This window comes from Choloepus didactylus, chromosome 6, assembly GCF_015220235.1.
Source record: "Choloepus didactylus isolate mChoDid1 chromosome 6, mChoDid1.pri, whole genome shotgun sequence".
Lineage (NCBI taxonomy): Eukaryota > Metazoa > Chordata > Mammalia > Pilosa > Megalonychidae > Choloepus > Choloepus didactylus.
In genome coordinates this window covers 145,371,581-145,399,005 of record NC_051312.1, presented here as the reverse complement: position 1 = coordinate 145,399,005, position 27,425 = coordinate 145,371,581, and the positions used below count along the sequence as shown (strand labels likewise).

The 27,425-nt window shown below is 40.5% G+C and overlaps 1 protein-coding gene across 1 annotated transcript; it reads left to right on the top strand.

Moving 5' to 3' along the window:
* The first annotated feature begins 11,294 nt into the window (after positions 1–11,294).
* Positions 11,295–26,575, top strand: LOC119537418 (sperm acrosomal protein FSA-ACR.1-like). The gene is made up of 4 exons (XM_037839870.1): positions 11,295–11,493; positions 13,573–14,313; positions 15,675–15,791; positions 26,182–26,575. Exons 1-4 carry the CDS (start codon positions 11,295–11,297, stop codon positions 26,304–26,306), a joined length of 1,182 nt encoding a protein of 393 aa, XP_037695798.1. The 3' UTR covers positions 26,307–26,575.
* The last annotated feature ends 850 nt before the right edge of the window (positions 26,576–27,425 follow it).

The window sequence follows — 27,425 nt, the reverse complement described above, 5'->3', positions numbered from 1 at the left end:
ATGTTGGAGCACTCACCCCAGTGTTTGGAGAGGAAAGGGCTGCCATAAAGGCTCTTAGGAAGGGTTAGACTCCCGCTCTCTCAAGCTTCAAGAATGCAACATCGTTCTGTAAATGACTCTCAGACTTTGAAATCTAATGGAGTTTGCCCTGTGGGTTTTAGGAACTGTTTTGGTCCTGTTAACCCTGTTTCCCTTTCAGTTTCTCCTTTTTTGTAGCATCTTTGCCTGGTTTTGGTATTAGATTGATGTTAGCTTCATAAAATGAGTTAGGTAGTGTTCCATTTTCTTCAATGTTTTGAAAGAGTTTGAGTAAGATTGGTGTCAGTTCTTTCTGGAAAGTTTGGTAGAATTCCCCTGTGAAGCCATCTGGCCCTGGGCATTTATTTGTGGGAAGATTTTTGATGACTGATTGGATCTCTTTGCTTGTGATGGGTTGGTTGAGGTCTTCTATTTCTTCTCTGGTCAGTCTAGGTTGTTCATATGTTTCCAGGAAATTGTCCATTTCTTCTACATTATCCAGTTTGTTGCCATACAGTTGTTCATAATATCCTCTTATAATTTTTTTAATTTCTTCAGGATCTGCAGTTATGTCACCTTTTTCATTCATTATTTTGTTTATATGGGTCTTCTCTCTTTTTGATTTTGTCAGTCTAGCTAGGGGCTTGTCAATCTTGTTGATCTTCTCAAAGAGCCAACTTTTGGTGATATTTATCCTCTCTATTGTTTTTTGTTCTCTATGTCATTTATTTCTGCTTTAATCCTTGTTATTTCTTTTCTTGTACTTGGTTTAGGATTGGTTTGCTGTTCATTTTCTAGCTTCTTCAGTTGATCCATTAGTTCTTTGATTTTGGCTCTTTCTTCCTTTTTAATATATGTGTTTAGTGCTATAAATTTCCCCCTTAGCACTGCTTTTGCTGCATCCCATAGGTTTTGGTATGTTGTGTTCTCATTTTCATTCGTCTCTATATATTTAGCAATTTCTCTTGCTATTTCTTCTTTAACCCACTGATTGTTTAGGAGTGTGTTGTTTAACCTCCAGGTATTTGAATTTTCTAAGTCTCTGATGGTTATTGACTTCTAATTGTATTCCATTGTGGTCAGAGAATGTGCTTTGAATAATTTCAATCTTTTTAAATTTATTGAGGCTTGTTTTATGTCCCAGCATATGATCTATTCTGGAGAAAGTTCCGTGAGCACTAGAAAAGTATGTGTATCCTGGTGATTTGGGATGTAATGTCCTGTATATGTCTGTTAAATCTAATTCATTTATCAGATTGTTTAGGTTTTCAATTTCCTTATTGGTCTTCTGTCTGGTTGATCTATCTATAGGAGAGAGTGATGTGTTGAAGTCTCCCACAATTATTGTGGAAACATCAATTGCTTCCTTTAGTTTTGCCAGTGTTTCTCTCATGTATTTTGTGGCACCTTGATTGGGTGCATAGACATTTACGATTGTTATTTCTTCTTGCTGAATTGCCCCTTTTATTAGTATGTAGTGGCCTTCTTTGTCTCTCAAAACATCCCTGCATTTGAAGTCTATTTTATCTGAGATTAATATTGCTACACCTGCTTTCTTTTGGCTGTAGCTTGCATGAAATATTTTTTTCCATCCTTTCACTTTCAGTTTCTTTGTGTCCCTGTGTCTAAGATGAGTCTCTTGTATGCAACATATTGATGGTTCATTTTTTTTGATCCATTCTGCAAATCTATATCTTTTAATTGGGGAGTTTAATCCATTTACATTCAACGTTAAAACCGTGAAGGCATTTCTTGAATCGGCCATCTTATCCTTTGGTTTATGTTTGCCATATTTTTCCCTCTCTCTATTAATATCCTTTATTGTACCCATACCGAATCTCTTTAGTACTGAACCTTTCTCCAAGTCTCTCTGTCCTTTCTTTGTTTCTCTGTCTGTAGGGCTCCCTTTGGTATCTCCAGTAGGGCAGGTCTCTTCTTAGCAAATTCTCTCAGCATTTGTTTGTCTGTGAAAAATTTAAGCTCTCCCTCAAATTTGAAGGAGAGCTTTGCTGGATAAAGTATTCTTGGCTGGAAATTTTTCTCACTCAGAATTTTAAATATATCGTGCCACTGCCTTCTCGCCTCCACGGTGGCTGCTGAGTAGTCACTACTTAGTCTTATGCTGTTTCCTTTGTATGTGGTGAATTGCTTTTCTCTTGCTGCTTTCAGAACTTGCTCCTTCTCTTCTGTGTTTGACAGTGTGATCAGTATATGTCTCGGAGTGGGTTTACTTGGATTTATTCTATTTGGGGTTCGCTGAGCATTTATGATTTGTGTATTTATGTTGTTTAGAAGATTTGGGAAGTTTTCCCCAACAATTTCTTTGAATACTCTTCCTAGACCTTTACCCTTTTCTTCCCCTTCTGGGACACCAATGAGTCTTATATTTGGACGTTTCATGTTATCTATCATATCCCTGAGGTCCGTTTCGATTTTTTTCAATTTTTTTCCCCATTCTTTCTTTTATGCTTTCATTTTCTATTCTGTCATCTTCGAGGTCACTGATTCGTTGTTCAACTTCCTCTAGTCTTGTACTATGAGTGTCCAGAATCTTTTTAATTTGGTCAACAGTTTCTTTAATTTCCATAAGATCATCCATTTTTTTATTTAGTCTTGCAATGTCTTCTTTATGCTCTTCTAGAGTCTTCTTGATTTCCTTCATATCCCGTACTATGGTCTCATTGTTCATCTTTAGTTCTTTGAGTAGCTGCTCTAGGTGCTGTGTCTCTTCTGGTCTTTTGATTTGGGTGCTTGGGCTTGGGTTATCCATATTGTCTGGTTTTTTCATATGCTTTATAATTTTCTGTTGTTTTTGGCCTCGTGGCATTTGCTGAACTTGATAGGGTTCTTTTAGGGTTTGTAGACCTATTGAAGTCCTTATCTCTAATTTATCAGATCTACAGCTTCGTGGAGTACACTTTCTCTAACTAACCAGCAGGTGGCGTCCACGAGCCACCTGTTCTCCACGAGCCAGTTCTCCCCTGCTTAGCCTTTTTGGTGAGTGGGGGAGTGAGTCTTGTGGGGCCCAATTGGTGTACCAAGCTTGCGTGTGTAGTTGGTGTTGCCTGCCCTGTATGTGGGGCGTGTTTCTGGGCAGTCGGGGAGGGGGGGTGGCCCTAACAATCAAATCTCCCTGCTGATCCTAGAGTTTTAAAGCTGCTGCAATAGTCTAATCCTTCAGTTCAGTCCTGCCACAGTTTGTCTCTGCCACTGACCCACAAGTCTTTGGTATTGGCGTATGGCTCCTGAGACTTGCAAGTGGGCCCCTCTTCCAGGCCGTGCACCCCGGGTCCTCTGTTGAGGGATGACTGTGCTATGTCACAGGTGAGTGCCGTCCCCCCAGGGCAGTTCTGGGCTGGTGGGCTGTGTAGGGAGGCTCCCAGTCTGCTGAAATGATGGCTGAATGGGGCTTTGTTAATTCACACTGCTCCACCTTCCCAGCTCTGGGACAATCAGCTGAGGTTGCAGGGAAGGCTAATGTCCACGCCCAGTTTTGTGGTGTGTGCCTGTTATTTGAAGCACTTCCGTCACACTGGGTTGTCTGGGGCAGCTCTGGGCTATGGGGCTGGCGATGGGCAGGAGTGTTTCCTGTCCACCAGGATGGTGGCTGTGAGCGGACACCCCCCTTTTCTTGGGAAGTTGTGGTGTTTAGTGAATTTTCTCAGCCACTGGATTATTGCCTTTTGTCTCAGAGCTCTCTTAGTTCTGCTCTTGACTTGACGTGCCGAAATTGCAATTCTTTGAAGCTTTCTGTATTGGGCTTCTTAGAGTAATTGTTTTAGAAAAAGAAAAAAGGATTAAAAAAAAAAAAAAAAAAAAAAAAGGGCTCTCCTCAGAGATCTAATGGGTTATTGAAATGCTAATAGACAAAGCAACCAGGGCCATTAAGGAAAGGTCCACAGGGCAGAGAGATCAGCTTTTCTTCGGGATTTGCATATGCGCCTCAAGGCCTGAGCTCCGCCCTTCCCCTTTCTGTGTTCACCAGAACTCCAAAAATCCTCTGCTTTTATTTTGGAGTTTTTCGTGTTATTTTTTTTTTTTCTATGCCTGTCTCCTCTCTGCTGGGCTGCCAGCTCTCAGATTCTCTGGTGTCTGGTCTCAGTCTATCTATGGTTGGAGTATGGATCAGTAGAATGAGTTTCTGAGAAGGGCTACCACTGCAGTTCTCCCTTCTCCTTCCCGGAGCTGGCAGCCCCTCCTCCCACGGGACTGAGCCTGGCAGGGAGGGGCGCGGGTCCCCTGGCCGCAAAAACTTACAGATTTCGCTGATCTCAGCAGTTCGACATTTTCATGAGTGTTGTATGAAGTATGCCCAAAGACAGATTGCTCTGTGGTGTCCAGTCCACGCAGTTCCTGGCTTTTTACCTACTTTCCTGGAGGAGTAACTAAAACTTACAGCTCACCAGTCCTCCGTCTTGCCCCGCCTCCTCAGTTTCTCCTTATGGCAATGGGAATGTTTACCCTATGACTGTCCTTCCTTTGTATATTGGAAGCACATAACTTGTTCTAAGTTTAACAGTTCCACAGCTAAAGGAGAATTATGCCTTAGGACTGACCATGCCTGTAATTGATTTTGATGGGATCTTGTCCTTACCTATTGTTACAAGAAATGATTTAAGTTTTTGTGATATTGCAATGGGATGAATATATTTGTATATGGAAAGATCATGTCATTTTGGGGTCCAGGGGGTGGAATGTGCTGGTTTGGATGTATTATATACCCCAAATGCCATTATCTTTGATGGAGTCTTGTGTGGGCAGGAAATGTATTGGTGTTGATTGGGCTGGAGGCTTTTGATTGGATGTTTCTGTGGAGATGTGATCACACAACCTGGGGCAAGATCATTCATTGGATAATTTCCATGGAGTTGTGGCCCCACCCATTCAGCAGGGGCCTTGATTTTAGTTTTTGAAGTCAGTTTTGGTAACAGAATAAAGGAAAGATCTGATAAGCACAACAGAGAAGGAAGCTGTTTCAGTGGTCTAAGAAAAATAAGAAGAAAGCCTGAACTTGAGTTATGTAGTGGGGATTGAGAGAAGCTGTTGAAATTCAAGAACTATTTAGAGGTAGAATTGATAGAATGTATTAGGTGAGGGCAAGGGAGAAGTACAGGATGGCACTCAGGATTCTCATTTGGGTATCTGAGTTTATGACAATGTTAATTATTGAATTATAGGTCCCTGAAACAAAGTTGGGGAGCCAAACATGACTTCAGTATTACAAATGTTAAGTTTGAGATGCTGAAGGATCTCCAGGTAGAAATGTCCAGCTGCTAGTTGGAGATATGGGTCTGAACTAAAGAGAGAGGGGTCTTTGAGTCAGAAAGGTAGATTTAGGGCATCTTCAACTTGCAGGCCATGATTGACATGGATAAGAGATCCCAAGCAAGTGTGATTAGTTAAGAATTGTCATCAGTGCAGCTACGAAATTCAGCATTACCCCATACAGCAACTGTTTTAAAAAGCTGAAAAAGAGATAAGACATCAATTAGAGATATAAATAAAGCTGATCTGGTTAGGATTAAGGCAAATCAGACTAAAGGGTAAAGGACGATATTGACTGTTCTTTAAAACTTCAACTTGTGTGTGATGCCAAAGGAAGAGATGTTTATTCGGTGCAAATTTTATATTTCCTGTAGCACACTATCTAATTTAACTTTTATAATCAGTTTATTTGAGCACCATAATTACATGTAACCTTGAACAGGGAGTGAGATCTTGTTGGTTTGTACAGGTTAGTGTGATGCCTTGATACATCACACTAATTTGGGCTGAGAATAAAAAAGTATTTGCAAAGCCCCCTTGAAGGATGTTCTGGTTTGCTACTGCTGCCATTATGCAAAATACCAGAAATGAATTGGCTTTTATAAAGGGGGTTTATTTGGTTACAAACTTACAGTCTGGAGGCCACAAAAATGTCCAAATTAAGGCATCAACATGAGTATACCGTCACCGAAGTAAGGTCAATGGCTTCCAGAAAACCTCTGTTAGCTGGGAAGGCACCTGGCTGGCATCTGCTGATCCTGGGTTCTGTTCCAGCTCCTCTCTCATCTGCTTTGCATTCTTCAAAATGTTGCTCTTGGGGTGTTTTGTCCTCTCTTAGCTTCTCTGGAGCAAACACTCGGCTAGCATCTCCAAAGTGTCAGATAAAGTCTGCTTTCAGCAGCCACCTCCAAAATCTCTCTCAGCTGTTCTCCAAAATGTCCCTCTCAAATGCTCTGAGGTCCTACTGTTTGTGAGCTCTTTTATAGGACTCCAGTGATTAAATCAAGACCCACCCTGAATGGGTGGGATCCACCTCTCCATGGAAATAATTCAATTCAAGTTATCACCAACAGTTGATTGAGTCAAATCTCCATGGAAACACTCAAAGGATTTCAACCTAATTAACACTAATACATCTGCCCCCACAAGATAGCATTAAAGCACATGGCATTTGGGGGGACATAATACATACAAACTGGCACAAAGGACTTAGGGACAATGTGGAAATATTAAACTTCCCCAGCTGGGGAATTACTGATATTCTCGCAAGCATTTGGGACTACCAATTTAATTGGCCAAGTCCTTGATTATGGGGCTTCCCCTACAAAACTTATTCCTGCAAAGGAGAAGCTAGGCCTACCTATAATTATGCCTAAGAGTCACCCCCAAAGAACTTCTTTTGTGGCTCAGATGTGGCCCTTCTAAGCCAACTCTGCAGGTAAACTCATGGGATATGACTCCCAGGGGTGTAAATCTCCCTGGCAACATGGGACATGATTCCCAGGGATGAGCCTGGCCCTGGCATTGTGGGATTGAGAAAGCCCTCTTGGACCAATAGTGGGGGAAGATAAATGAAATAAAATAAAGTTTCAGTGGCTAAGAGATTTCAAATAGAGTCTAGAGTTCATTCTAGAGGTTATTCTTATGCATTATACAGATATCCATTTTTTAGTTTTTAGTGTATTAGAATATCTAGAAGGAAATACCTGAAACTGTTGATTCTTAAAGATGATTGTATAACTATACAGCTTTTATGGTGCGACTATGTAATTGTGAAAATCTTGTGACAGACACTGCCTTTATCCAGTGTATGGACCAATGAGTAAGAAAATAAAGACAAAAAATACATAAATAATAGGGGGGTGATAAGGGGTATGGGATGTTTTTGGTGTTCTTTTTATATTTTTATTCTTGCTTTGTTTTGTTTTGTTTTTTGGAGTAATGAAAATGTTCAAAAATTGATTGTAGTGATGAATGTACAACTATATGATGATACCATGAACCATCATTGATTGTACATTTTGGATGATTATCTGGTATGCGAATATATCTCAATAAAAGTGCATTTAAAAAAAGAATTATCATCAGGAAGATGAGATGGAGAAATACATTTCAAGAAGAAGGAAAAAACAAACATACAAATATGAACTTTCAGATAGCACTACATATTCAGATAATAGCTAGTAGTATATGGATATAGCTTATGATGGAGGCTGGGATGAAGACAGAGGAAGGAAATGGAAGGAACAGAAAGATGAGACTGAGGAAGTAAATGGGGAAAGATTTTAAATGGTCTTTTAAAAGATCTAGATGCCTTCCACTGGACACGGCACTGAGCAGATGCAGCAACATGCCTTCCAATTTTATAGTCCCCTGCCCTTATAGGAAGCCTCAGAATGGCTATCACAGACATTGGGGACTGATAGTTTGATGGGCTGAGCCCTCTACCATGAGACTTGCCCTTGGGAAGACTGTTACTGCAAAGGAGAAGCTAGGCCTGCTTATAACTGTGCCTAAGTGTCTCCTCCTGAATGCCTCTTTGTTGTTCAGTGACCCTCTCTCTCCAGCTAAACCAGCTTGGCAGGTGAAATCACTGCCCTCCCCAGGGGTGTAAATCTCACTGGCAACGTGGAATATGACCATGGGGAGGAATCTAGACCGGCATCGTGGAATGGAGAACATTTTCTTGACCAAAAGGGGGATGTGAAATGAAATGAAATAAGTTTCAGTGGCTGAAAGATTCCAAAAGGAGCCAAGAGGTCACTCTGGTGGGCACTCTCACTTACAATATAGATAACCCTTTTTAGGTTCTAATGAATTGGAATAGCTAGCAGAAAATACCTGAAACTATCAAACTACAACCCATAACCCTTGAATGTTGAAGACGATTGTATAACAATGTAGCTTATGAGGAGTGACAATGTGATTGGGAAAGCCATGTGGATCACACTCTCCGTCCAGTGTATGGATGGGTGAATAGAAAAACAGAGGCAAAAATAAAAAATTTAAAAAATTTAAAAAGGCACCCAGTTTTCTTTTTTTACTTTAATTGTTCTTTTCCACTTTAATTTTTATTCTTATTATTTTTTTGTGTGTGGTAATGAAAATGTTCAAAAATTAATTTTGGTGATGGACGCACAACTATATAATGGTACTGTGAACAACTGATTGTATGCTTTGTATGACTGCATGGTATATGAATGTATCTCAATAAAATTGAATTAAAAAAAAAAAAGAGCCAATAGTGCACCTTAAGACCAGAAGCCAAAAAACAAAGGCATACATCAGTAGAAGCCATGGGTAACCATAAGCCACGAATAAGCAGAAGTTATGAGCATTCAGAAACCATGAGTAAGCAGAAGTTATATACAAGTAGAACATATGGGTAAGCAGAAGTCACAAAATAAAGAGGAGAGAAAAGTGTGTCCAGAACAAGAGAAGGAGCAGCACAAGGCAGGGAGGGAGACTAGATTAAACTAAGGCCTACAGGATAACTAGATTACTAGACCTGCTGTGTATCCAGAACCACCTCTCAGGCCACAGACTGTGTTCAGTTCTCCTTGAGACGTATCACATGGGTGGTCCTATTTGTTAGTGAAGGTGAGGTACATTCCTACATGTTTAAGTGCCTATACATACAATTTCCCTTTATTTAAGGTAAACTGAGTGAGGCATGGTATCTCTCATCTCTACTTCTGTTTTCTTTTCTCTTACTATCCTAGATGTCTTGGCTTGTGTCTTAGTCTGTCAGGCTCTTATGGCAAATACCACACAATAGTTGGCTTAACAACAGGAATTTATTGGCTCATGCTTTAGAAGGCTCAAAGTCCAAAACAGAACAAAATCACCTTTTCCTTTCCACTAATTTTCACTGCTTCTATCAAAAAGTCTGATCCAATTCAATCCCTAGTTATTTCTCCAAATTCAAGTCTTTCTCCACTCTAAAGGAGCCCAGCCTCAGGCCTCAAAATTCTAGCTTTGTCCTCCAATTTAAGCAAAATAGGGTAGGCTTTCTGTGCCAGTTTGAATGTATTATGTCCCCCCAAACGCCATTATCTTTGATGTAATCTTGTGTGAGCAGACCTATCAGTGTTGATTAGATTGAGTCTTTGCATGGAAATGTGCCCCACCCAACTGTAGGTGATTAACTCTGATGAGATATTTCCATGGAGGCATGGCCCCACCCATTCAGGGTGGGCCTTGATCAGTGGAGCCATATAAATGAGCTGACAAACAGAAGGAACTCAGTGCAGCTGTGAGTGACATTTTGAAGAGGAGCTATAGCCAAGAGGGACACTTTGAAGAAAGCACAGGACCTGCAGATGAGAGAGAGTTTGAAGACAGCTGTTGAAAGCAGATTCTTGCTCCGGAGAAGCTAAGAGAGCACAAATACCCCAAATGCAACTAAGAGTGACATTTTTGAGGAACTTCTGCCTAGAGAGGAACATCCTGGGAGAAATCCATTTTGAAACCAGAACTTTGGAGCAGACACCAGCCACGTGCCTTCCCAGCTAACAGAGGTTTTCCAGATGCGGTGAAGGTACCTGACTGCTGATGTGTTACCTTGGACACTTTATGGCCTTAAGACTGTAACTGTGTAACCAAATAAACCCCCGTTTATAAAAGCCAATCCATCTCTGGTGTTTTGCATTCTAGCAGCATTAGCAAACTCGAACACTTCCCTGTGCAACTTTTACCCCTGGTGAACCTGCTTTCTCCAGTTGACCCAGGACTTTAGCTAGCCCAGTCGAGGGACTCTCTAGTTTCTCAATAAGGTAGAGAGGGGTCCAGAAAAAAGACAATTAATTCTTAAACTCAGGAAAAATGTATTAAGTACTTATTATGTGGCAAGGATACTGCTAGGTACTGGGGCTCTAACACTGATCAAGAAAGACAAGGTCCCTGCTCTCACGGAGCTTGGTCTAATGGAACAGACAGACACTAAGCAAATAATTATGAGTGATAAATACTTCTATTCTTTATCCAGCATTTAGTTATACATGTAACAAAGTGGTCCAAGAGAAACTTAGGCAGGGAGGAAGGAAGAGATAGGATGGCGATCTCTGCCACCCAATCAATCCCTTCAAGAGTTCTAGCTTCACACCAGATGGATGCCTCACTGCATCCATCTTCTCAGCCTGGCTACCCCCTTGACAGAAGTTACAGCTCAGGGTACAGCTTTAAACTATCTCTTGTTGATCCCTTTGCCCTGTCTACATTTATGTAAATTCTCCTGTTACCCATTTGAGTTTGCCATCTGTTCCCTGAGAAAACCATGACTGATAGAAGCTAACATAAAAAGACTGTTTACAGCAGTGTGGACAGGATTAAGGAAACAAAAAAAAAAAAAAAAAAAAAAAGGAAAAGTTTGGGCATCCAGGTTCTAGCAAAAGATGGAAACCATTATCATTCCTAGGCTTAATGGGGCAGAGGAAGGAAAACATGTTACCATAGCCTGGAGCCATGGAAGAGGCCACCCAAAAAAGCTCTATCTTATAAAGACCCAGCCACTGCCAGAACCATGGCAGGAAGAGAAAAAGAGGAGTAAATACTCCAATATTCCTCCCCACTCCACCCCTCTCTCTTTCCCTATCTCTTTTTCTCTTTATCTCTATCTTTCTCTCTCTCTCTCCATATATATATACCTCTATTTTTACTCTCTAATCTCCCACTGGCTAAACCCAACTTAAAGCCAAATCCCACCAGCACTCAGGTGATGAAATCCATAGAGGTCAGCCTTCTAGGGTACAGATCAGGTCAAAGAGAGGCTGAGTTGGAAAGGCAAATGGAAAATAACTAGCTAATCACACCTCACTGTCAAGGACACTTTAAAAAGGGGGTATATATCTTTCAAAATTTATTACAAAGAGTATATTATTTTGGTAATAAGATCTTTCTTAAAAAGATAGGGGAAGACAGTCCTAACACACCACATTGTAAAATACTCATTAGCCTTCATTGGTGGAATTTGCCATGGGTTGTTAGAGGGCCAACTTGCCTTAACAGGCCACATGAGAACCTCAGGGCCAGGCCATTGTGAGGAAAATGTGGTTCTAGAATCCTCAGGTGCTCTGGTTCAGTGTTGGGAGCTCCTCCTCACAGCTCTGTTCACAGTCTCTTGGGTGCCCAACACCAGGGCCCCTCTTCCCCAAATCCAGTTGAATATGTTTCTCTTACTTATAAGTCTTTATCTGCTTGGATCTGCCAGAGGTAAGTCCTCTACCTCGCTTCAGATGATACGTGAAGGACTTTTTTTAAGGTGTTTCAACTGTTGGAGAAGGAAGATGAGTCTCTTAGTTACCCAAGTCAATCTGACTCAGAATCAGGTTAGCTAAGCAAGCCAAACTCTGAGAGCTCCTGAACCAGCTGATTTCTCCTAGCTATGTTTTACAGTCAGAGGATCCCACTGACTTGACATGAAGCTGTCCTTACCTCTTTCAGCTACTCAACATTTGCAGCTGATGCTCAGTAAGATGGGAGGATAGGCCTAAGGATTCTGTAGAGGTCCAGTGAAGGTTTGTCCCAAACAACTGAGTACGAGGGATCCTTGGGTGGTTAATGTGCCAGGGAAAAGGTAAAAGGTGATGGAAATGTGCCCAGAAAGCCATCTCAGAACACAGCAGGGCTATGAGCTAGAGACTTTACAAATCATTCCTTTATGGCTGTATTCTGTCTATATGACTATAACGCCTATTTCATGATACCCCATCCATGGTAGGCTATGTTCCCTCCTGCTTCCTACAGAAGAGGGAGATGATAGGCTCTGAGCCATTGGTCAAAGGATAAAGACTGTTTTCTGTAATGTTGGCTCCCAGAGATTTTTTTTTTCTTTGTTAGACTTTCAAAAGTTGGCCCAGAAATGTAGATACATAGCCACCAGATGGTAGTATATGCCAGCCACATAGTGAAAAAGTCATAATCTGTAACGACTAAGAAAATAGATTAGATTGCTTTTCTAAGCCTCCTTTCTCTACCAGAAATATCTCTTCATTAAAACTTTTGTTAACTATTGAAGAATCACTCAAGCAGATATTTCTAGGACAAGTTTTTAAAATAAAACTCCCTAAAAACTCACCTTTCCTTTATCAACATATTCTAACCCTAGTCTTTTAGGAAGACATTGATTATAGGAACTGCAAAGCAACCAGAATATATGTCTGTAGCAGGACTCCTACAAAGATCAAATCTTTGTAATTGCTCTCTCAGCTTTTAGCTAGGATTAATAACTCAGTCATTACAGTCTACTTCCCCTCCTCTAGGTTGCTTAGTCTAATCAAAAGAGAAATAATGAAATTGTCTTTTTCATTGTTTCATTCAACTAAAATGAAAAGTCATACTTAAGGAATATTTGCCTGGCAGTCATTGATGGGATGGATTAAAGGTAGAGGAATCTGGCCAGAAGAGAATGACCAGCTAAGAGTTTTGTTATTTCCCAGTGAAAGGTGGGGAGGAGAGAAAACTAAAATTAATTGAGCACCTAGCCACTGGAGTAGGTACTTGACAATTTATCTTGAATACCCACAACAACTCCATGAAGTAGATATAAATGCTATGTCTGAAGGAATCTCAACTCAGAGATACATAAGCAAAGAATGGTATTTTTCTTAATAATTGATAGCAACTTTGCTTTCTGAGTCCCCAACCCGTATGGATTGGGGGCCGAGGGTGGGAAAGATCTTGCCAAATAAAGATGTCTTAATCTCTTCTGATAATTTTATGGGTTCAATTGATATTTACTATAGTCTACCTCCAGTTTAAAATAAAATTTATTCCTGTCAAAGATTAAAATATTACATCCTCAACTCAAGGTAGAATTACCCAGCTATTGAAAACTAATTTCTTTCCCTCTGCTTCTTCTCTCTCCATTCTTTTGGCCTTTTAGCCATAGAGATTGTAGCAAGTAGTTTGGATGTGGACTTCTGGTTACATGAGTTGGTATACTGATTTCCCAACTCTGACTTTGTCGGGGAGGCACATTCATTTCTCTTCAGGTGCTTTTGGTGGGTGGATGAACCCCCCAATGTGGTTCTTAATATTGTGGGTCTTTGTATTCTTCCCCTTAATCATAAAGGTGGTCTCTGTGTGTTTCATCAATACCCCTGTCCTTCATTGTCTCTTGGGGTAATTAGTTGACTTTCTCCAACATCTGCACCATCTTCAGGTGCCTGATCTAAGCCCACAGAAAACCTAATAATCCCAAAACATAAGCCTCATTCCACAGAAAAGGAATCTGTACCCCTGACATTCTCTCATCTTTGCTATGTCTCTTCCGTTCCTTCTCCACCTCAGGAACATCATCAGGTCAGCCTGATGAGCCTCCAGCCTCTACTGATCATCAAGTTTCAGTTCAAGAACTTCCAGGTGAGTTCTTTTCACTTATAAACCCTTCAGAAAATGAAGCTTTTCATGAGCAGTCTTCAGGAGAGAATGCTTTAACTGAGCATTCTTCATCTGAGCATTCTTCTGGTGAGCACTCTTCCAGCAAGCACACTTCCAGTGAACACATTTCCAGTGAGCACACTTCCAGCGATCACACCTCAGGTGAGCATATTTCCGACGATCACACTTCAGGTGAGCATATTTCCAGTGAGCATACTTCCGATGAGCACACTTCAGGTGAGCATATTTCCGGTGAGCACACCTCTGGTGAGCACACTTCTGGTGAGCACTCTTCCGGCGAGCACACTTCCAGTGACACTGCTTCAGGTGACAAGCCTTCCGCTGAAAAGCCTGCAGGTGATCAGCCTTCGGGTGAAAAGCCTTCGGGTGAACAGCCTTCGGGTGAAAAGCCTTCGGGTGAACAGCTTTCGGGTGAAAAGCCTTCAGGTGAAAAGCCTTCGGGTGAACAGCCTTCGGGTGAAAAGCCTTCAGGTGAACAGCTTTTGGGAGAACAGCCTTCGGGTGAAAAGCCTTCAGAACAACCTTCAGGTGAAAAGCCTTCAGAACAGCCTTCAGGGGAAAAGCCTTCAACTGAACAACCTTCAGGTGAACAGCCCTCAGGCACACAAGCTTCAAGCACATCATCTTCAGGTAAGCCACATTGCATAGTACCAGTTCTTGACTTCAGTTGGAGGGGAAAACACATCAGAAAACCCAATTTCAGAGAAGGAGTATAGAGGAAAGAATAGTTAACACTTCACAAACATCTCTCCCAAAGACTCTCTCTAGCTTTCTTTACATGGAGGGGAGATTACAGTAATACTAGAAGGCAGGATCCAGGTTTGTGGGGCCTCGAAGCCTAAAAGGTTGGAGGGCCCTCTTTAAGAAAAACAATACAAACACAAAATGTCAGCAGCCCCTCCAACTCCACTCTGCATAAGAAATCACAAATTCAAAAACACCCACGGCTTCTCCGGAAGGGCTTAAGAAAGTGTGGAATCTCGAAGACTAACCTTCATTAACTTCACGGTAAACCTGCCTCTTAAACTAGCTAGAAGGCTGTAATTCTGCAAACCCTGTAAAGAGATGGCTGGCACCACAGCTGTGGTTTTTATTGTTTTGTTTTAAACATGCAAAGTTAGGCATACAGACATTTTTGTTTGTTAGATCCAAAAATAAGTTCCCAGGACAACTGCAATTCTATGCCTCTTACAAAATGGGATTGTTCAAAGAAGGTAAACAAAACCCAAGGACTGATGTCTCAGACATAAATACTTCATACTTCACCCCACTATATAAGTACTGTTCTAAATTTTCAGATGAGAGAATTGAGGTTTAAGTAATAATGCCTAATGTCACACAGCTAGAAGGTGCAAACCTTGAATTCCAAACCTGACTCCAAAGCCCATACTCTTTCCATTTTGTTTGGTTTCTTGAACTCTAAGGGGATTGGCAGAGGAGACAGTAAAAGAGACAATTTAGAAGCATTTCAAAGGGCATGCCCTTTGTGACAAATTCACCAGAATGGAAAATGGTGCAGACTTTTCAGGGTTTGCAAACTTATAGCACCCTAACAGTTTGTTAATCAAATTTGACTCCAGGTTTTTGTGCCTTGTGTGGATGAGGGTATGATGGGGAGAAGAAGGGGGAGACAATCATATGATAAATTCTACTTTGTGCCTACTGAGTTAGATGTGTCAGAAGGGCCTCTAAATATAAATGTCCAGAAAGCCAATGGGGACATGGACTGGAGTAAAAGTCAGTATTAGATAAATTTAGGATTCATCAACAATGGAGGTCATAAATGAAGCAGAAGGAATGAATGAATTTCCTCTGCAACAGAAGACACAGTAGACTATCAGACACAGACCCTCAGATCCCCAACAAGATCCAAGCAATGAATGTGGTATATCCAGGCTACTTACTGCCTATCATCCCTCCCCAGATGGGTTACTCAAGGTTATACATCTGGTCCATAAGGGAATTTTTTTGGGCTTATCTTAAAATTTCAGATGCATTAAGTTGCCACACATGTGCTTATATGAATGATCAAGGAAAATGTCTTCGTGGGGAAGGCGTCTGCTCCACTCAGAATTCCCAGCAGTGCATGCTAAAGAAGATCTATGAAGGTATGTGGGACTTCATGAGTCAATCTTTGCCAGAGAACACATCAACCAGCTTGGGCACTGATGAAGGTAGTAGGGGTGGTAAGGGTCTGGCAGATTCAGGAGAACTTTATTCTTTCAAGAATTAAGAGTAGAGTCCCAAATGGATAAATAAAGTGTGGTATATACATTTGATGGAATATTACTCAGCAGTAAGAAGGAATGAAGTCCTAAAGCACACGACATGGATGAACCTTGAGAACATAATGCTGAGTGAAGTTAATCAGACACAAAAGGACAAATATTATATGATTTCACTAATATGAAGTATTAGAATATGTAAACTCTTAGTCATAAAACTTAGAATATAGGTTAACCAAGAGATAAAATAAGGCTAAGAATGGGTAGCAGTTGCCTAATATGTATAGGATTTTTATTAAATGTTTGGAAATGGATAGAAGTAACGGTAGCTAATTATTGTGATTATAAGTAACAGTGCTGAATTGTAGGCGAATATGGTTGAAAGGGGTTGTTTAGAGTCATGTATGTCACCAGAAGGAAAGCTAGAGGTTACAATATGAGATTGTATAACACAGTCAGCTCTGTGGTGGTCAGTGCTTATGATTAACACCACAAATATAAATAAATTCTTTCATGAACCAGTACAAATGTATGACACTTACACAAAGAGTAATAGAGTGATACAGGGGGAGAAAGTACCATTACAAACTATGGACTATAATTAACAGTAATATCTTAATATTCTTTCATCAACAGTAACAAATGTACCACACGAATACTAGGGGTAAATAAAGAGTATGGGATATTTTTTATCTTCTTTATGTCTATATTTTTCTTTTTGGAATAATGGAAATGTTCTAAAATTGACTGTGATGATGATTGCACAACTAGGTGATGACACTGTGAGACACTGTATACTTTGGATGGATTATATGGTATGTGAATATATTTCATAAAATAAAATTTGCAGTTCAAAAGAAAAAAAAAAAAAGAGAAGAGTCCAAGCTACTGGTGGAGGGATAGAGGCCCACCCATCCAAGGCCCAAGACATCTCAAAAATAGGTGGGCTAGCAGAGAGACAGACACACAGGCCAGCAAAGTTCTGTACCCGGGCTCTCTCTGTTCTCATCCATGTGACCAAAGGCTGTTAGCAACTATGGCGTCCATAGCGAAGTAGCCTGTCTTGTCTTTACATATAACTATGAAGAGGCAAAGCCAGCACCCACTCCACCAAAGTCAGTCAAAGCCCTTCTTAAGGGAGATCACTCTAGAAGTAGGTTAGAGAGGAGGCAGTGGAACTGATAAAGTGCTATTACAATATTTCTGTCAAAAGGTGATGAGAGTGTGGAATTAGGGCAGGGAATGACAACTTAAATCTCTCACCATGTATTTTCACTCATTGTGCATTTCTCCTTATACCCTACATTTACTCCAGCCACACAAGTCACTTCCTAAACAAAATTTCATGTTTTCATGAGTTTTCTCATGCGTTTTCAACCTGGTATGGTGTTCCCCTTCTGTATCTATCAAAACCTTGCCCATTCTTCACAGACATTCCCTTCCTTAGACCTTCCTTAATTCTATAACCCCTGCAATTAAAACATAAAAACTAATCATGGCGGGGGCAAGATGGCAGACTGGTGAGCTGTATGTTTTAGTTACTCCTCCAGGAAAGTGGGTAGAAAGCCAGGAACTGCGTGGACTGGACACCACAGAGCAATCTGACTTTGGGCATACTTCATACAACACTCATGAAAACGTGGAACTGCTGAGATCAGCGAAATCTGTAAGTTTTTGCGGCCAGGGGACCCGCGCCCCTCCCTGCCAGGCTCAGTCCCGTGGGAGGAGTGGCTGTCAGCTCCGGGAAGGAGAAGGGAGAACTGCAGTGGCAGCCCTTATCAGAAACTCATTCTACTGCTCCAAACTCCAACCATAGATAGACTGAGACCAGACACCAGAGAATCTGAGAGCAGCCAGCCCAGCAGAGAGGAGACAGGCATAGAAAAAAAACAACACGAAAAACTCCAAAATAAAAGCGGAGGATTTTTGGAGTTCTGGTGAACATAGAAAGGGGAAGGGCCCTGAGGCGCATATGCAAATCCCGAAGAAAAGCTGATCTCTCTACCCTGTGGACCTTTCCTTCATGGCCCTGGTTGCTTTGTCTCTTAGCATTTCAATAACCCATTAGATCTCTGAGGAGGGCCCTTTTTTTTTTTTTTTTTTTTTTAATCCTTTTTTCTTTTTCTAAAACAATTACTCTAAGAAGCCCAATACAGAAAGCTTCAAAGACTTGCTATTTGGGCAGGTCAAGTCAAGAGCAGAACTAGGAGAGCTCTGAGACAAAACGCAATAATCCAGTGGCTGAGAAAATTCACTAAACACCACAACTTCCCAAGAAAAGGGGGGTGTCCGCTCACAGCCATCATCCTGGTGGACAGGAAACACTCCTGCCCATCGCCAGCCCCATAGCCCAGAACTGCTCCAGACAACCCAGTGTGACGGAAGTGCTTCAAATAACAGGCACACACCACAAAACTGGGCGTGGACATTAGCCTTCCCTGCAGCCTCAGCTGATTGTCCAAGAGTTGGGAAGGTAGAGCACTGTGAATTAACAAAGCCCCATTCAGCCATCATTTCAGCAGACTGGGAGCCTCCCTACACAGCCCACCAGCCCAGAACTGCCCTGGGGGGACGGCACTCACCTGTGACATAGCACAGTCATCCCTCAACAGAGGACCCGGGGTGCACAGCCTGGAAGAGGGGCCCACTTGCAAGTCTCAGGAGCCATACGCCAATACCAAGGACTTGTGGGTCAGTGGCAGACACAAACTGTGGCAGGACTGAACTGAAGGATTAGACTATTGCAGCAGCTTTAAAACTCTAGGATCACCAGGGAGATTTGATTGTTAGGGCCACCTCCCCCTCCCTGACTGCCCAGAAACACACCCCATATACAGGGCAGGCAACACCAACTACACACGCAAGCTTGGTACATCAATTGGACCCAACAAGACTCACTCCCCCACTCACCAAAAAGGCTAAGCAGGGGAGAACTGGCTTGTGGAGAACAGGTGGCTCGTGGACGCCACCTGCTGGTTAGTTAGAAAAAGTGTACTCCACGAAGCTGTAGATCTGATAAATTAGAGATAAGGACTTCAATTGGTCTACAAATCCTAAAAGAACCCTATCAAGTTCAGCAAATGCCACGAGGCCAAAAACAACAGAAAATTATAAAGCATATGAAAAAACCAGACGATATGGATAACCCAAGCCCAAGCACCCAAATCAAAAGTTCAGAAGAGACACAGCACCTAGAACAGCTACTCAAAGAACTAAAGATGAACAATGAGACCATAGTACGGGAGACAAAGGAAATCAAGAAGACCATAGAAGAGCATAAAGAAGACATTGCAAGAATAAATAAAAAAATGGATGATCTTATGGAAATTAAAGAAACTGTTGACCAAATTAAAAAGACTCTGGACACTCATAGTACAAGACTAGAGGAAGTTGAACAACGAATCAGTGACCTGGAAGATGACACAATGGAAAATGAAAGCATGAAAGAAAGAATGGGGAAAAAAATTGAAAAAATCGAAATGGACCTCAGGGATATGATAGATGATATGAAACGTCCAAATATAAGACTCATTGGTGTCCCAGAAGGGGAAGAAAAGGGTAAAGGTCTAGGAAGAGTATTCAAAGAAATTGTTGGGGGAAACTTCCCAAATCTTCTAAACAACATAAATACACAAATCATAAATGCTCAGCGAACCCCAAATAGAATAAATCCAAATAAACCCACCCCGAGACATATACTGATCACACTGTCAAACACAGAAGAGAAGGAGCAAGTTATGAAAGCAGCAAGAGAAAAGCAATTCACCACATACAAAGGAAACAGCATAAGACTAAGTAGTGACTACTCAGCAGCCACCGTGGAGGCGAGAAGGCAGTGGCACGATATATTTAAATTCTGAGTGAGAAAAATTTCCAGCCAAGAATACTTTATCCAGCAAAGCTCTCCTTCAAATTGGAGGGAGAGCTTAAATTTTTCACAGACAAACAAATGCTGAGAGAATTTGCTAACAAGAGACCTGCCCTACTGGAGATACTAAAGGGAGCCCTACAGACAGAGAAACAAAGAAAGGACAGAGAGACTTGGAGAAAGGTTCAGTACTAAAGAGATTCGGTATGGGTACAATAAAGGATATTAATAGACAGAGGGGAAAAATATGACAAACATAAACCAAAGGATAAGATGGCTGATTCAAGAAATGCCTTCACGGTTATAACATTGAATGTAAATGGATTAAACTCCCCAATTAAAAGATATAGATTCGCAGAATGGATCAAAAAAAATGAACCATCAATATGTTGCATACAAGAGACTCATCTTAGACACAGGGACACAAAGAAACTCAAAGTGAAAGGATGGAAAAAAATATTTCATGCAAGCTAAACCCAAAAGAAAGCAGGAGTAGCAATATTAATCTCAGATAAAATAGACTTCAAATGCAGGGATGTTTTGAGAGACAAAGAAAGCCACTACATACTAATAAAAGGGGCAATTCAGCAAGAAGAAATAACAATCGTAAATGTCTATGCACCCAATCAAGGTGCCACAAAATACATGAGAGAAACACTGGCAAAACTAAAGGAAGCAATTGATGTTTCCACAATAATTGTGGGAGACTTCAACATATCACTCTCTCCTATAGATAGATCAACCAGACAGAAGACCAATAAGGAAATTGAAAACCTAAACAATCTGATAAATGAATTAGATTTAACAGACATATACAGGACATTACATCCCAAATCACCAGGATACACATACTTTTCTAGTGCTCATGGAACTTTCTCCAGAATAGATCATATGCTGGGACATAAAACAAGCCTCAATAAATTTAAAAAGATTGAAATTATTCAAAGCACATTCTCTGACCACAATGGAATACAATTAGAAGTCAATAACCATCAGAGACTTAGAAAATTCACAAATACCTGGAGGTTAAACACCACACTCCTAAACAATCAGTGGGTTAAAGAAGAAATAGCAAGAGAAATTGCTAAATATATAGAGACGAATGAAAATGAGAACACAACATACCAAAACCTATGGGATGCAGCAAAAGCAGTGCTAAGGGGGAAATTTATAGCACTAAACGCATATATTAAAAAGGAAGAAAGAGCCAAAATCAAAGAACTAATGGATCAACTGAAGAAGCTAGAAAATGAACAGCAAACCAATCCTAAACCAAGTAGAAGAAAAGAAATAACAAGGATTAAAGCAGAAATAAATGACATAGAGAACAAAAAAACAATAGAGAGGATAAATATCACCAAAAGTTGGTTCTTTGAGAAGATCAACAAGATTGACAAGCCCCTAGCTAGACTGACAAAATCAAAAAGAGAGAAGACCCATATAAACAAAATAATGAATGAAAAAGGTGACAAAACTGCAGATCCTGAAGAAATTAAAAAAATTATAAGAGGATATTATGAACAACTGTATGGCAACAAACTGGATAATGTAGAAGAAATGGACAATTTCCTGGAAACATATGAACAACCTAGACTGACCAGAGAAGAAATAGAAGACCTCAACCAACCCATCACAAGCAAAGAGATCCAATCAGTCATCAAAAATCTTCCCACAAATAAATGCCCAGGGCCAGATGGCTTCACAGGGGAATTCTACCAAACTTTCCAGAAAGAACTGACACCAATCTTACTCAAACTCTTTCAAAACATTGAAGAAAATGGAACACTACCTAACTCATTCTATGAAGCTAACATCAATCTAATACCAAAACCAGGCAAAGATGCTAAAAAAAGGAAAACTACCGGCCAATCTCCCTAATGAATATAGATGCAAAAATCCTCAACAAAATACTTGCAAATCGAATCCAAAGACACATTAAAAAAATCATACACCATGACCAAGTGGGGTTCATTCCAGGCATGCAAGGATGGTTCAACATAACAAAATCAATCAATGTATTACAACACATTAACAAGTCAAAAGGGAAAAATCAATTGATCATCTCAATAGATGCTGAAAAAGCATTGCACAAAATCCAACATCCCTTTTTGATAAAAACACTTCAAAAGGTAGGAATTGAGGGAAACTTCCTCAACATGATAAAGAGCATATATGAAAAACCCACAGCCAGCATAGTACTCAATGGTGAGAGACTGAAAGCCTTCCCCCTAAGATCAGGAACAAGACAAGGATGCCCGCTGTCACCACTGTTATTCAACATTGTGCTGGAAGTGCTAGCCAGGGCAATCCGGCAAGACAAAGAAATAAAAGGCATCCAAATTGGAAAAGAAGAAGTAAAACTGTCATTGTTTGCAGATGATATGATCTTATATCTAGAAAACCCTGAGAAATCGACGATACAGCTACTAGAGCTAATAAACAAATTGAGCAAAGTAGCGGGATACAAGGTTAATGCACATAAGTCAGTAATGTTTCTATATGCTAGAAATGAACAAACTGAAGAGACACTCAAGAAAAAGATACCATTTTCAATAGCAACTAAAAAAATCAAGTACCTAGGAATAAACTTAACCAAAGATGTAAAAGACCTATACAAAGAAAACTACATAACTCTACTAAAAGAAATAGAAGGGGACCTTAAAAGATGGAAAAATATTCCATGTTCATGGATAGGAAGACTAAATGTCATTAAGATGTCAATTCTACCCAAACTCATCTACAGATTCAATGCAATCCCAATCAAAATTCCAACAACCTACTTTGCAGACTTGGAAAAGCTAGTTCTCAAATTTATTTGGAAAGGGAAGATGCCTCGAATTGCTAAAGACACTCTAAAAAAGAAAAACGAAGTGGGAGGACTTACACTCCCTGACTTTGAAGCTTATTATAAAGCCACAGTTGCCAAAACAGCATGGTACTGGCACAAAGATAGACATATAGATGAATGGAATCGAATTGAGAATTCAGAGAAAGACCCTCAGATCCATGGCTGACTGATCTTTGATAAGGCCCCCAAAGTCACTGAACTGAGTCATAATGGTCTTTTCAACAAATGGGGCTGGGAGAGTTGAATATCCATATCCAAAAGAATGAAAGAGGACCCCTACCTCACCCCCTACACAAAAATTAACTCAAAATGGACCAAAGATCTCAATATAAAAGAAAGTACCATAAAACTCCTAGAAGATAATGTAGGAAAACATCTTCAAGACCTTGTATTAGGCGGCCACTTCCTAGACTTTACACCCAAAGCAAAAGCAACAAAAGAGAAAATAGATAAATGGGAACTCCTCAAGCTTAGAAGTTTCTGCACCTCAAAGGAATTTCTCAAAAAGGTAAAGAGGCAGCCAACTCAATGGGAAAAAATTTTTGGAAACCATGTATCTGACAAAAGACTGATATCTGGCATATATAAAAATCCTACAACTCAATGACAATAGTACAGTCAGCCCAATTATAAAATGGGCAAAAGATATGAAAAGCCAGTTCTCTGAAGAGGAAATACAAATGGCCAAGAAACACATGAAAAAATGTTCAGCTTCACTAGCTATTAGAGATGCAAATTAAGACCACAATGAGATACCATCTAACACCAGTTAGAATGGCTGCCATTAAACAAACAGGAAACTACAAATGCTGGAGGGGATGTGGAGAAATTGGCACTCTTATTCATTGTTGGTGGGACTGTATAATGGTTCAGCCACTCTGGAAGTCAGTCTGGCAGTTCCTTAGAAAACTAGATATAGAGTTACCATTCGATCCAGCAATTGCACTTCTCGGTATATACCCGGAAGATTGGAAAGCAGTGACACGAACAGATATCTGCACGCCAATGTTCATAGCAGCATTATTCACAATTGCCAAGAGATGGAAACAACCCAAATGTCCTTCAACAGATGAGTGGATAAATAAAATGTGGTATATACACACGATGGAATAAGAAGTAACGATCTCGTGAAACATATGACAACATGGATGAACCTTGAAGACATAATGCTGAGCGAAATAAGCCAGGCACAAAAAGAGAGATATTATATGCTACCACTAATGTGAACTTTGAAAAATGTAAAACAAATGGTTTATAATGTAGAATGTAGGGGAACTAGCAATAGAGAGCAATTAAGGAAGGGGGAACAATAATCCAAGAAGAACAGATAAGCTATTTAACGTTCTGGGGATGCCCAGGAATGACTATGGTCTGTTAATTTCTGATGGATATAGTAGGAACAAGTTCACAGAAATGTTGCTATATTAGGTAACTTTCTTGGGGTAAAGTAGGAACATGTTGGAAGTTAAGCAGTTATCTTAGGTTAGTTGTCTTTTTCTTACTCCCTTGTTATGGTCTCTTTGAAATGTTCTTTTATTGTATGTTTGTTTTCTTTTTAACTTTTTTTTTCATACAGTTGATTTAAAAAAGAAGGGAAAGTTAAAAAAAAAAAAAAAAAGAAAAACAAGGAAAAAAAAAAGATGTAGTGCCCCCTTGAGGAGCCTGTGGAGAATGCAGTGGTATTCGCCTACTCCACCTCCATGGTTGCTAACATGACCACAGACATAGGGGACTGGTGGTTTGATGGGTTGAGCCCTCTACCACAGGTTTTACCCTTGGGAAGACGGTTGCTGCAAAGGAGAGGCTAGGCCTCCCTATGGTTGTGCCTAAGAGCCTCCTCCCGAATGCCTCTTTGTTGCTCAGATGTGGCCCTGTCTCTCTAGCTAAGCCAACTTGAAAGGTGAAATCACTGCCCTCCCCCCTACGTGGGATCAGACACCCAGGGGAGTGAATCTCCCTGGCAACGTGGAATATGACTCCCGGGGAGGAATGTAGACCTGGCATCGTGGGATGGAGAACATCTTCTTGACCAAAAGGGGGATGTGAAAGGAAATGAAATAAGCTTCAGTGGCAGAGAGATTCCAAAAGGAGCCGAGAGGTCCCTCTGGTGGGCACTCTTATGCACACTTTAGACAACCCTTTTTAGGTTCTAATGAATTGGGGTAGCTGGTGGTAGATACCTGAAACTATCAAACTACAATCCAGAACCCATGAATCTTGAAGACAATTGTATAAAAATGTAGCTTATGAGGGGTGACAATGGGATTGGGAAAGCCATAAGGACCACACTCCACTTTGTCTAGTTTATGGATGGATGAGTAGAAAAATAGGGGAAGGAAACAAACAGACAAAGGTACCCAGTGTTCTTTTTTACTTCAATTGCTCTTTTTCACTCTAATTATTATTCTTGTTATTTTTGTGTGTGTGCTAATGAAGGTGTCAGGGATTGATTTGGGTGATGAATGTACCACTATGTAATGGTACTGTGAACAATCGAAAGTACGATTTGTTTTGTATGACTGCGTGGTATGTGAATATATCTCAATAAAATGAAGATAAAAAAAAAAAAAACTAATCACTTTTTTATCTGCTAATAGAAGATATAACATGGTTAGTCCATCCCATCTTACTTAAGTTATTTTTATGTTTCTCTTTTTCGGCTCTTGAGATCAAAGGCCTGGATGTTATTCTTTATATTCTCCAGTGTCTAGCATAGTTTCCTTGCACACAGTAGGGGTCCTTGAAATGTTTGATGAAATGAAATGAAATAATGGGAGAAACAGAGTAGAGTTGATAGACCTTCACAACCAATTGGATGAAAGGGCAAAGGGAGGAATCAGAGATGACACAAGTTTTGAGGAGGTGGTACGGAACATATAAAAGGGAAGCTCAGGAAAATGAGCAGGTTTGGGAAGGAAAATAATGAGTATCATTAGGGGCATAGCAAGTTTTAGATGTTATTAGCATATCTACATGGAGTTAACCATTAGTTAGTTGGAAATGTGAGAATTCAACTTCCAAGCTCAGAAATCATTGAAACCAGGAGTGGACAGAGCAGTAATGAAGACCCCATGAGGAAGAGTGAGTTTTAAGAAAAAGGATGTTGTCAAAAAGGTCAAGAGGAAGAGTCCTAAGAAAGGGCTGCAAAATTTGATGAGTAAATCTCTAGTGACCTTTAAGAGAGGGACTTTCAGCACAGTGGGGTCATGATTCAGAGTGCCAGGAGCCACTGAATGGGAAGGAAATAGAGGTAACGATGATAGCAGCTCTCTGGAGTCCTTTGTGGTGAGAGGAAGAAGGCAGGAGAGTAGCATGGTTAAGTGAAACTATTTTTGAGGTTAGGGGAACTTGAGCATGTTTGTAAACCAAAAAGGAGCCAGTAGACAGAAGTGGGCAACTGATGGGGGAAGGTGCCAGAAGAGGCAGAGGGAAGGGAAGAGGGAGGAAGAATATGTAAGTGAAAGCCTTGGCCTACCTGTATGGGGACACTGGAGGCCAAGAATAAAGGCAAAAGCGGGGGGCTTCTGCTCACTACAATCTATCTTTGCTTCTTTCAGGTGGAAAACTCCAATTCATGGTGCAAGGGTGTGAGAACATGTGTCCATCTATGAACCTCTTCTCCCATGGAACCAGGATGCAAATTATATGCTGTCGGAATGAGTCTTTCTGCAACAAGATCTAGAAGTCTGTGCCCTTCCCTCCCTTGCTTCTTGCTCTGACTCAGGCAGCAAAAGGCCTTCTCCATCACCCTAATGGGCTCAATCTGTATTTAATTTCTTCCCCTTCAACAACTCACTACATTTGCCTCTGCCTGAGTTCTAGACAGGATGTTCTCCCTTCCCTCTCCTATTCATGTCCATTCTTCTCTACTCTGTCTTCCCTGCTTCTTCCCACTCCCATCTCCAAACATTCTTGATTTTCTTTTTCAATAAATCTTGCAAGGATAAAGAACACAGACTCCAGACAGACTTATTTCCCTGGCAGCCAGTTTCAGGGTTAGCCTGAACTAACTAAAACACTATAGTGGATGCATTTTGAAATCATTCAATATTGGTGAAAGTGAAGGGGTCCTGCAGGGCAGAGACAACAAGAAGGAATGCAAAGTACATGTTAAGCTTTTCTAGGGTATAAAGAATATTGCAAATCCTTCTCTCTAAACCCCCGAACTTCCATCCAATCATTCCATCACTACTTCCCCCAACCTCCTTCCATTTAAAATGGTGTCCAAAATTCAACTCTTCTTTGGCTCTTGAGAATTTTCAGTCTTCAACAAATCTACTCTTAACTTAATGATAATGACTCCTTACATATTTCTTTGCTACATAAATATGCAGCAGTTCAGAATGCTTAAATCTTCTTTGTCTCATACATAAAGTCACTGGATCATCTGCTCAGCATAGAGGGAATAGAGAGGCAGATGCAAAAACTATAATAGTCCCTCACTGTATGTTAATAAGTATTATGTTCTTCAAAGTGTTTTCACATATATATATGGTCTCATCTAATCTTCAGAAAACACCCTAGGAAAGTAGAAAGGAATGACACCATCATTATTTTATAAATAAAGAAATATGACATAGGGATGTTTTCTTTATTCATTCTCTATCTTGTTCCAAACTTACCTAGGTTAGTAAGCTAGTGAGACCCAGGGCCATATTTCAAAACCAAATCTGCACAATCTTAATCTGAGTTGTTTCTACCACACAATAAATATTAGCTGGAAAGGTTGTTTCAAAACTAAAATCAATTCTGTCCTCCTACACAAGACCATCTTTCATTTCAGACATGGTTCCCATATTGC

Coding starts and splice junctions, on each gene's coding strand:
- LOC119537418 (XM_037839870.1), top strand. CDS start 11,295: ATGAGAACCTCAGGGCCAGGCCATTGTGAGGAAAATGTGGTTCTAGAA. Junction 11,494..13,572: donor TCTGCTTGGATCTGCCAGAG/GTAAGTCCTCTA, acceptor TCTCCACCTCAG/GAACATCATCAGGTCAGCCT. Junction 14,314..15,674: donor TTCAAGCACATCATCTTCAG/GTAAGCCACATT, acceptor TTAAAATTTCAG/ATGCATTAAGTTGCCACACA.